Raw genomic sequence first — 11,475 nt, 5'->3', positions numbered from 1 at the left:
TACGCACTCTGGAAAGGCGGTCTCTCCCAGGGCCAACCTGTGTTTCCTTTCACCGGTGCTTTTTCACATTGCATGTAGCAAACCTACATTTCGGTTGAAGTCTGTTGCATGTTTTTTCAGTCCCCAGAGAGAATAATTGCTCTTTTTTTGCATTAAATGCATCTTTTGCAGGGAAGACACCAACATTGTCCTCCAGGATCTTATGCATCATTCCAAATAAGTGTCCAAGACAAGCAATCAGGACGGACGGGTGATTTTTCCATTAACGTGAGTAAGAAATGGCAGTTGTTTTGGGAATACAGAAAGAGCACGGAGGGTGTAAAAATACCAGTTCAAAGAACTTCATTGCACATTTTCAGAAAGGTTTGAAGGAGATCAGGCTGGAGAAGGTTGGTTTGGCTAAAGCAATAGGCCAATTATTTTTTTTATAAAAAATGTATTAAAAGTTTTACAAAGTTTACATAAAAACTAACCCAAATTGATCAAGAGTAAAAGAAGCAAAGAAAGAAAAGAAGAAGAAGAAAGGAAAAAGTGCAGAAAGAAAAGGGGGGAAAAAGCTTCCGACTTCTTTTGCAGCAGATATAAGTACAGTTACAAAAATTAACTCTCACCCTATGACTACAAGCAATAGACCAATTATTGTATCAAGAACAGCCTTGTTAAAAATAAGGATAAGCAGTAACTAAAAACAGTAAAATGCTTGGTTAGCGTAGCGGGAGCTCCTTCTGGGTAGTGTGGGTGTGTATTGCATTGTTGCCAAGTTTTTGCCATTTTTTGCTCCTTGTCTTACCGTTGTGTGGCTTTACTGTTATTTTTGTGGTGTTTTGACTTTGTGAACCACGCAGAGGGGCTGAGAGTCAGGCGGCGTACCAACGTAATCCATAAATATAAATTTGCCAATTATTCTGGATCTTTTTATTTTCTATTTATTATTGCAATGTTGTCCTTTGAATTGATTTTAATTGTTCTGTGAACCGCCCAGAGTTGTTCAACGAGATGGGCGGTGAGAAATTCAATCAATCAATCAATCAATCAATCAATCAAATATATGAAGGAGAATTCCATTCAGGTTCTGTAAAGAATTCTTGACCAAGGAAAGAAGGCATTTAGGTTCGGAGAAACGCTTCTCCCCAGCGCCGCCACTGCCACCTTTTTTTTTTTAATTAAAAAATGGATCGGGAGCTTCTGGTGAATTCCCTGGGAGTAAAAAGCAATAATCTGAGACTCTAAGCCCCTTGGGGACTTTGGAGGATAACACACACACCACACACAACTTTCTCTCTAGTCCTCACTTGAGGCAGAAAGGGCCACCCTCAAATTATCCTACTTTGGACACATTATGCAAAGATCTTACTCTCTGGAGGAGGCTCTGACTCTGGGAAAGATGGAAGGCAAGTGAAGAAGAGGAGGACCAGCAGCACGGGGGGGTGGGGGTGGGCTCAGCTACAGAGGCAATGGGGGCACTGTTGGAAGAGCTGAAGGACCTGGTTGGGGGCAGAAGATCATGGAGACAATCTGTCTATAGCAGTGTTTCTCAACCTTGGCAACTTTAAGATGTGTGGACTTCAACTCCCAGAATTCCCCAGCCAGCGTTGCTGGCTGGGGAATCCTGGGAGTTGAAGTCCACACATCTTAAAGTTGCCAAGGTTGAGAAACACTGATCTACAGGGTCACTAGGAGTTGACATTGACTTGATGGCTCATCATCAATCCATCTTGCTGATTGATGATCCATGAATCCATCATCAATCCATCATAGACCAAACCACTCGAGACACAGGCTCAAATGATCCTACTTCTGGCACATGGTGCGAGGAACCAGCTCTCTGGAGGAGGCTCTGAGGCTGGGAAAGGTGGAAGGAGAGAGAAGGAGAGGAGGACCAGCAGCAAAGGGGGGTGGGGGTGGACTCAGCTACAGTGGCGATGGGGACGCCATTGGAAGGCCTGAAAGACCAGCTTAGGGACAGATCATCCTGGAGAAAATCAACTTGCTGACACACCAGGATAGATAACTTCCTGTAGTGGACTGTTCTGAGCTGGTTATTGCTAATTACTAATATTAATTATATATCAACAAAGATATCTATTCATATGCTATATTAATAGGACTAACCGTGCAATAAAAATATTAATAATGTGTTAATAATTAATGTGCCATTATGATTATCAACTCCCAACCCTCTGATTCTATGAAATGCCCCCTTTTCATTTTCATCCCCTCTCCCCCCCTCTTCTCCCTCCTATGGATTTCTCTGATGAACAAAAACAGGTCATTCTTTAGGCAGCTTTAATCCCCACCCACCCCCAATTTAGGGGCTGCCTGACTCCAGACTGACTCTGGATAGTTCACATTTTATCCAGCCACAGGATAAAAATGCAATATAAGCTTTGGAGATGGTACTAAATCTTTCCATTTAAGTCAAATGTTGAAAACCAATGTTTGTGCTTAAGGGCACTCACAATGACTGTTTTCCTTCTCTTATCTGAACAGTATGAGAAAAAGAACCTTCAAGTTTGCAGTATTTTTCTGGGGGACATCAGTGAATCTGTCTTTGCATGCCTTTTATTGCTGACAGGCAGGCAGCAATCCACAGGTTCAGTTTTCACAGGCAGCTAGTGGTGAGATCATACCTGAAGGGGAGTCCACGGTGGTGTCTCTCCAGCAAAACATGGATTTATTGGTGGAATAAATCAGTGGGTGAATATTTTATAGCAGTGTTTCTCAATCTTGGCAACTTGAAGACGTGTGGACTTCAACTCCCAGAATTCCCCAGCCAGCCATGCTGGCTGGGGAATTCTGGGAGTTGAAGTCCACACGTCTTCAAGTCGCCAAGGTTGAGAAACACTGCTTTATATACACTCACACTTACATTAAAAATTCTCAGGTTTATACAGCACACAATACACCTTATCTGACCTAACCAAATACTAGTCCTGCTTATATTCACACAACATGATATACCCAAGGAAATATGATAGCTTATTGCCATAACATAACTTCAATCATCCATCCTGATGGAGTTATTACACCTTCATTTTTCCTAGTCTAGTGTGTTGTGTGAACTCAGCTCAAGAGATCTGATACAACCCAAAAGCCACCTTAGGGAAGCTTAGTTAATCTACTCAGGTTTTTGTTTTTAGCGGGTTTGCGTTTGTGTGAATCCGGCCCATTCGTAATATTAGTTTACGGTTCAATATAAAATGCAAATCCCAGAAAATGTCTTCATTCAGTAACCAGGGGAAATCTTGCACAAACGCAGGCCATGTGTCTCCACAATTCTTGCCCTGAGGAATTAAAAGTCCTTCCAGCTGTAAAATGCAAACTCTCTAACAGCGTTCCTGATATACATTTTGGAATCAAACACCCATCATTCCCAGTCAAGGGGGAGCTTTCCAGGAATAAAGCGAGATATGTAGGGCGGGGGCTGGCATCCATTCGAGTTCCACCTGAATACAGCAGTTAATTATAGCAGTTAACCATGATCACCATGGGGTGGCTTGGTCAAACGCATTAAATCCTAAACCATGGTTTGCAAACACCACTGATCATGCCAGTGGAGTAACACGAGTCTTTAGGTGATTTTGACCCAGCCTCGCTCTGTCTACCCAACCTATCTGGTACCTTGAGTTGGCACAGGAAAAACGGGGCAAAAATCAATCAATCAATCAGTGAAATCGGCGGTGCGGAGGACGTGTTGAACCGGCCCTGTCGCTCCGCCCCAGGCAAACCCCCAGACCTATTTCCCAAATCTTTTCTCCCTTAATATCCCCTCTTGCTTCCCTTTATCATGAGAATGGCTTTCCCGCCCCTTTCAAAGGTCTGGCTGAGGTCGCGCCCAGCTTTTCCCACCTCCTGAAAAGCTGCGATCTCACCTTGAACTGGAGCTTTCCAAAGGGGGCGGGGCGGGGGAAGAAGGGGGGGCGTGCAAAAGGTTAAAAAGGGCAGCTTTCGATTGCCCCCCCTCCGAGCTGGGCTGGTGCCAAAAGAAAGAGGTCGCCGGTTCCTTCCTCCAGTCCGTCCTTCCGTGCCAGGTTTCATTCCCATTCAGCGGGATCTGGGAACCGAGGTGAGTTTGGGGGGCAAAGTGGGTTCTGCAAAGGGTATCTTCTTCTTCTTCTTCTTCTTCTTCTTCTTCTTCTTCTTCTTCTTCTTCTTCTTCTTCTTCTTCTTCTTCTTCGGGATCTGGGAACCGAGGTGAGTTTGGGGGGCAAAGTGGGTTCTGCAAAGGGTATCTTCTTCTTCTTCTTCTTCTTCTTCTTCTTCTTCTTCTTCTTCTTCTTCTTCTTCTTCTTCTTCTTCTTCTTCTTCTTCTTCTTCTTCTTCTTCTTCTTCGGGATCTGGGAACCGAGGTGAGTTTGGGGGCAAAGTGGGTTCTGCAAAGGGTATCTTCTTCTTCTTCTTCTTCTTCTTCTTCTTCTTCTTCTTCTTCTTCTTCTTCTTCTTCTTCTTCTTCTTCTTCTTCGGGATCTGGGAACCGAGGTGAGTTTGGGGGGCAAAGTGGGTTCTGCAAAGGGTATCTTCTTCTTCTTCTTCTTCTTCTTCTTCTTCTTCTTCTTCTTCTTCTTCTTCTTCTTCGGGATCTGGGAACCGAGGTGAGTTTGGGGGGCAAAGTGGGTTCTGCAAAGGGTATCTTCTTCTTCTTCTTCTTCTTCTTCTTCTTCTTCTTCTTCTTCTTCTTCTTCTTCTTCTTCTTCTTCTTCTTCTTCTTCTTCTTCTTCTTCTTCTTCATCATCATCATCATCATTTCTTTTCTCCGGGCTTTGGAGGGCGCGCAAGTAAAGCTGGCGGAACTCGCAGCCACCACGTCTCTCTTCCTGTAAATGAATGTTATTTATTTGCTTTTCCTTGTTGACGGAACACAAATATCCAGGCCAGGGAGAGGCAGGCTGGCGAGAGAAGGACAGCCCACTCTTCCGTGGACAGGAGCAGTCTATCTTAAAAGGCCCCTTCCCTTTGCGAGCGGGCAGTTCTTCAACTGCCTTTAAGGCCCCCGCCGGATTGTTCCCCCTCCGGGCCAAGATCTGGTCCGGCCGGGATTCCACACGTGGAAAACTCGGCAATCCTTCAGGTCCAGGTCCTCGTCCCCAGCGCGGCTTTTCCTTTGCCGCGGCTTCCCTCGGCCAGCCCGGGCGCCGTTTCCATAGCAGGGAGGGCAGCATCGCGGGCGAAGATCAGATCGCTCTTCCAGGAGCTGGAATGGGGTTAGGACGAGGCGGGGAAGAGCCACGTTGAACTAACGTCCCTAGGGGGTTTCCTAGAGCTTTGCAAGAAATAGGGGTAAAATGCATTAAAGCAACTCTTCCCCCCAAACGTGGTGGGATTAAGGCTCTTCGTATCCAGCCTTCCACCACATCAAGGAGTCCTCAAAATGAGGAAGAGTAGAGATCGATTCCCCTTAATTCTCCTTTTTTTTTTTTTTTTTTTTAGCAATTTCTATTAATTTCGACCCCTTGCAAGATCACGTGGGAAGGAGTTCCACAGGCTCCCTTTTTTGCTCTAGAGCAGTGTTTCTCAACCTTGGGAACTTTAAGATGTATGGACTTCAACTCCCAGAATCCCCCAGCTCTAGAAAGCCCCTGCCTGCTTAATGGAGACTGGCGGCACACGCAGGTCGTGCGATTGGGCCCTGGCTGCGTTCACACGTGCTTTACTTAGTTGACCCAATTTCTTGGGCTGTGAAATCTGATCAGCCATCCCAGCTGGGTTTGGGGCAGATGGCAGGCTAAAAAGAGGATGGGCAATGGGGGTAGGCTAGTGTGTTGTGTTACCACCAACTGGTTTAATTTAACTATGGTTAAAACCATGGTTATATCTGTGGTTTAATGTCTTCTCCAAGCTTAATCATTGGAAACGTGTGGATTTGTGTATGGTATAAATCCAACTAATGGTGGCTTATTTAGCAAATTAGGACAAATGCTGGCTTGGAGCAATGGGGGGAGCCTCTAGGTGTCGTCTTGGGTTCAGTCCCAGGCATCACCCAATGGCTGGATTCTCAGAAGGCTAAAATCATTTTTTAAAATCAAAATTTTTAAAAAAGAGTTAAAATCCAACCTAGTTTTATCTACCAGAATATGCCAAAGAAACCGTGACTGTGTTTTGTGAACCCGGTCAGCCTGAGAAAGCTCCTTGTTTCATCTCCTATCCACCAGAGTTGACAACTTTGGGGGTAATAGAGTACACTCCCCATCATCCACAACCCCAAACAGCTATGCTTTACAGGGTTTTTAATGATCTCCGGGAGCTTCAGTCCATCTTTCCATGACTTCGAACCCTTTGTTCGAAGGGTGTGTTCCTTTGTTGCTAAACTACATCTCCCAGCATCCTTTGCTATGAGCATCCAGGCCAGGGTTCCTGATCAGTGTCAGCTGGGGAATTCTGGGAGTTGAAGTCCACACATCTGAAACATGCCAAGGTTGAGAAACACTGTATTAAAGTGTTTAACTTTAATAAAGTTAACACTATACATATTAAATTATTGTTGCTGGTGGTTTTCTCGGGGTGGGTGGCTGGGTTTTAATATATATAATTATTGTTTATATATATTTTTATATACATATATATTATATATAATTATTGTGCCATAATCTTTTGGGACACCCTTTGCAAGTAATTTCTGGCTTTAAAATGCCCTCTGTTCTTAAATTTGGGGGGGGGGAGCACATTTTTGCAGATAATGGAAAGATTTGGACCCCAAGTATTATAAGCTTTCAGATGACCTAATAAAGATCTTGCCTAAATTGGGTGTGTGTGGGGTCCCCACAAGTCAGTCATCCCCAAGAATAACACACCCTGCCTTATTGCTGACCTCCTGCATATTTAAATCTATTTAAAAAGGCGAAGACACCCTTTTGTCTTGCTAAGTAGTTCCCAGCTTCCTTATCTGCTTTTTCATTGTCCTAGCTTCGAGGAACACAAATAATTTACAAATGGTTTAGCAACAGCTGCTGGTGGGGGAGAGCCTCAAGGAAGGGGCTGAAATGCTAATCATGAAACTGATGAGGTTCAAGGGAAATAATGTCCCCCCACCCTTCCTTTAAGCAGAAGAAATGATCACGATCCTTGAAAAAGGAAGAAACCATCCCATTTTAAACATTAATATTTTTGATTCTGGCGTCTAATGAGATTTCTTTTACTGGGAGAGTCAACTGATTGGTGAGATCACAGGTCTGGCTATGTTAGCACATGGATTTGACAAGCCACCATCTTATTCCCATCAAAGGGGTGCATAAAATGAAATTAGGATTAAATACAGCATATTTTAATAAATAAAACCATCCCTGAGCAAGGGGTGGCCCCACTAGACGTTATCCTAAACCAGTATTTCTCAACCGTAGCAACTTGAAGATGGGTGGACTTCAACTCCCAGAATTCCCCAGCCAGAAATTCTGGGAATTGAAGTCCACCCATCTTCAAGTTGCCAAGGTTGAGAAACACTGCTGTAGATATAAATGAAGTCAAAAAATAATAAAAGGAAGCCAGCAGCAAACCCACACCAGCTTTACTCATTCACTAAACCATAATTGTACATTTATGGTTTGCTTTTGGCCTAACATGGCTTTATTTAACAATCGTCGTTAATGCAAATCTCAGCTTTCTGTGATGGATGAATAAAGTCACGCAGCCTAACCCGAGGAAAAGCAATATTTCAGGTTTTCCTACGGAGCTGCGTTTGTAGCCCGGTGGAATAGTTTCATTTTGCTCCTCGTGGGAATCCTGTTGCTCTTCTGGTTCGAGAGCAAAGCGGGACGTTTTGCAAAAGCGCAACAGCCTCTCGCTTTGCAGACCTGACTTCGTGACTTCCAGGCAAGTGTTTTGAGCTGGGGATGGGGGGAGATGTGGAGTTTGGGGCGTGTGGTTGATCCTTTCTCTCTCTTGCCGGGATATTGTTTGTAGCATATTTTAATTAATGAATTAATGATCTATTTAAAATGTTCATTTTATTTTTACTGTACACCGCCCAGAGTCACTCCACAGTGAGATGGGCGGTGACAAATTTGAAATCTAAATAAATAAATAAATATAAATGCTCCTGTTTTCCTTCTTTTTTAGCTGACCGGAAGCTTCCAGACGTTTGCAAGGCGGCCGAGACAGAATTCCTTCGCCGCGCCTGACGGTCTGATGCTTCGGCGGCAGCCATTTTAACCTGCTCTTGGCGGTGGGTGTGCAAGGCCGGCCGAACTTCAGCCAAATGGCGAGGGCCCGGCTGCGGAAGGAGAAAGGGCGCTCCCGGCCCGGGCCGGAGAAGAAGATGGAGCCGGCCAAGAGACGTGGGCTACGGGGCAGCACTCAAAGATTGCAAGCTGAGCTCGACTTGGGAACAGGCCCCCAGGCCTCTCCTGCACCCCACGCTGGAGGGACAGGGGGGTTCCTGGACGTGCCACCCCAGCAAGAGGTCCCCTCCCAGCTGGACCCAAGCGTGCTTCATCTGTGGGAAACGCAGTTCCAGGAGTTCCTGAAAGACTCTGTCTTCGAGCAGCGGCTGCTGGAGGAGCTGAGCCCCTGGGAGGACCCCAGGGCCTTCCTGGCCTCCTTTGAGAAAGTGGCCGTGGCCTGCCGCTGGCCGAGAAAAGAGTGGGTGACGCGGCTGCTGCCGGCTCTCAGCGAGGAGGCCGAGAAGGCCTTTGTCAGGCTGGCGGCCGAGGATCGGGAAGACTTCTGGAAGGTGAAGGCGGCCATCCTGCGCCGGGAGTCCACCGCCCGGGAGAAGCAGCGTCAAGAGTTCCGCCGGTTCTGCTACCAGGAAGCCAACGGCCCGCGGGAAGTCCTCGCCCGGCTCCAGGGGCTGTTATGCCAGTGGCTGCGTGCCGAGAGGAGCAGCAAAGAGCAGATTCTGGAGCTCCTGCTTCTAGAACAGTTCCTGAACATCCTGCCGCGGGAAATGCAGAACTGGGTCAAGGAACGCGCCCCGGAGACGTGTGTGGAAGCTGTGACTCTGGCAGAGGACTTTTTGAGACGGCTCCAAGCGGCCGAAAGGAGGGGAGAGCAGGTGAGAAACCCCTCTTTCCCCTGGTTAGTTGTAGAAGTGCTGTACAGGTAGTCCTCACTTAACGACCACAATTGGGGCCGGCAACTCTTGCCAAGCAACATGGTCATTAAGCGAGACATCATGTGACTGCAACTTGTGATTTTACTTCTCCATTGACTCTCCTTGTTGGAAGCCAGCCATGAAGCGCACAAACGGTGATCATGTGACTGCAGGGACGCTGCGACGGTCGTAAATGCGAGGACCGGTCGTAAATGCGAGGACCGGTCGTATAGTTACTTTTTCAGTGCGGTCATAATTTCGAAAGATCACTAAACAGGGCAGTTGGGCAGTCGTTAACCAAGGATTACCTGTACAGCTAGGACACAATTAATGCAAGTTTGAATTGTGTGATATCTGGTCTAGTGCAAATTGTTAAATTGGTACTAGGTCACATTTAATACGATCCAAAATTCAGTTAATGCGAGGCTAGTGCGTGTGTTGTGGCTTTAGACATTGCTAATTTGTGTGTGTGCAAAATGGAGAAAAGGAAGATTCTGTCAGAGGAAAAGAGTACAAGCTCAAAAAAGAAGAGCCTTGTTATTACATTAGAATAAAAATTTGACGCAATTGAACGACATGAATGCGGTCATAACAACGCTAAAATAGAATGAGATGATGGAATGCCTGAATCTATGGTACACAATATTACAAAACACGCAGGGGAAATAAAAAGGCAAAGGTACATCAGCTTTTTGTGGTTTGCAAACATCTACGAGGAATAGAAGTTTACAATAATAGAAAAGCAGAACATCTTTTAATGTGATGGAATGGAATTATGAAGGCCAGGCTCAGGGAGATAAACATTTTCTTAGATCGCCAGAAGAGCGTGGGAGGAACAAGAGGATGAGACTGGCACCTCCCTGAGGAATTCACACTGTTGTGGCTGACTTTGGGAGTTGGGGTTTCAGTCTGGGAAGATTGATGTCAGGCCTAGCCCAAGGAACTCCAAGAGACCATGCAAATTCAGTCCAGGTATGTTTATTACTTACAACCTCTAGCAAGAATCTTCCCAGACTAAAACCCCAGTCCCCAAAGTCCTCCAGCCACAACAGTGTGAATTCCTCAGGGAGGTGCCAGTCTCATCCTCTTGTTCCTCCCACGCTCTTCTGGCGATCTAAGAAAATGTTTATCTCCCTGAGCCTGGCCTTCATAATTCCATTCCATCACATCTAACTATGGATTGCGGATTGCCATCAATATTAATATTTCATTAATATGCATATAAAAATTTATGTTCAAAAATTTGTATTGCCTATTTCAGTGAAGCTGGAACTGATTACCACACTTTCCATAGAAATATCACTTTGAATAGTGCAAATTTGAATAATACGGCCGTTTCATGGGATTCATTATCTGCACTGATCAAGGCCGAGCTGTATAGGTTAGGCCTTGCCAGAAATGGCCAAACATCTGGAATGATGGCCATATTTGGAATTGGAGAATATAGCAGGAGAGCTTCGAGAACCACTACTGTGTTAAATATACCCATTTACCAGAAGGCAACACAGTGATTGATCCTGGGCCAGCCTTTCCAGCTTCCAGGGACTTTTACCTGTATTTTTCCCCCGGGTGGCTTTCCAGCCAAACCCTGGGTTGCGTCTACCTAAAAGTCATAGATGTCTGCAAAGAGGTACAAAGGATGAAATACATAGCTTTACATTTCAAGGCCAAGTTTCCTGGGAATTCTGCGCTTTGCAATTCCAACCCCTTGAAAGCGTATCTGATTAAGGAAAGCAGAGTTAGGAAAGGTGCGGAGAAGAGCTTCTAAAATGATCCAGGGCCTGGAACAGAGAAAGTTTGTTCAGTGGGTGGCTGTCACTTCCTCTTGAGGTAGTGAGTTCTACCATTTAACTCAGGGCTGCGTGCAGCCGTAACTTCCTATTCTCTGTGCAAACTTCCCAAAGTGGAGTTTTGTCAGCGGACACCATTGGATCCTAACATTATAAAAGGATCAAGCTTTAATATGACTCTTTCGTATTCATTCATACTTTAATTCAAACCACACACATCCCAGCTGAAAAAACAGCCATCTCAGCACAGGATTCCTGCTGATTCATTAGCAAACACAATACACGAAGATGGCAGGCTTTAGGAGTCTCCTGAAGCTTTCCGGCCTGGCGTTCCCCTCACACCCCCCAAGAAGGATCATACTGGTTTCCTTTTCTGCACCTTGCCTAGCTCTGATCCCTGCGAGAAGATCCAATTCAGCCTGGGCTTAGATGCTTTCGATGGAAGACAAGCAGTTTCCGGCACTACCGGGCTTCCTTCTTATGTCTGAAGCATCTCCTGTTCCCAGATTCATCAAGATCTCCTTCATGGCATCTGTTTTTTTCCCATTTTAGGAGCCAGAAGGGCCAGAGCCTCAGCCAGAGACGGCATCAACGCAGGCACCAGCCAAAACAGAGAGTGAGCAGCAAATAGAGCCATCGCTGCAACCCAATGCAGGTAAG

At 45.7% G+C, this 11,475-nt stretch overlaps 1 protein-coding gene across 1 annotated transcript in view; it reads left to right on the top strand.

The window, feature by feature from the left end:
- Nucleotides 1-8,702: 8,702 nt before the first annotated feature.
- Nucleotides 8,703-11,475, top strand: part of LOC107326430 (uncharacterized) — a 37,798-nt gene continuing 35,025 nt past the window's right edge. Inside the window, exons 1-2 of the mRNA XM_088129313.1 lie at nucleotides 8,703-8,986; nucleotides 11,368-11,470. Of these exons, the coding sequence (XP_087985439.1) occupies nucleotides 8,879-8,986; nucleotides 11,368-11,470 (211 nt within the window). The 5' untranslated portion in view covers nucleotides 8,703-8,878. The remainder of the gene's footprint in view (nucleotides 8,987-11,367; nucleotides 11,471-11,475) is intronic.

The sequence above is a fragment of the Python bivittatus genome, unplaced genomic scaffold (assembly GCF_059951505.1).
Source record: "Python bivittatus isolate LINGU-HERP-01145 unplaced genomic scaffold, Pbiv_v1 ctg000810_np1212, whole genome shotgun sequence".
Classification (NCBI taxonomy): Eukaryota; Metazoa; Chordata; class Lepidosauria; order Squamata; family Pythonidae; genus Python; species Python bivittatus.
The sequence above is the reverse complement of the archived record's forward strand: the minus strand, read 5'-3'. Positions and strand labels throughout refer to the sequence as shown.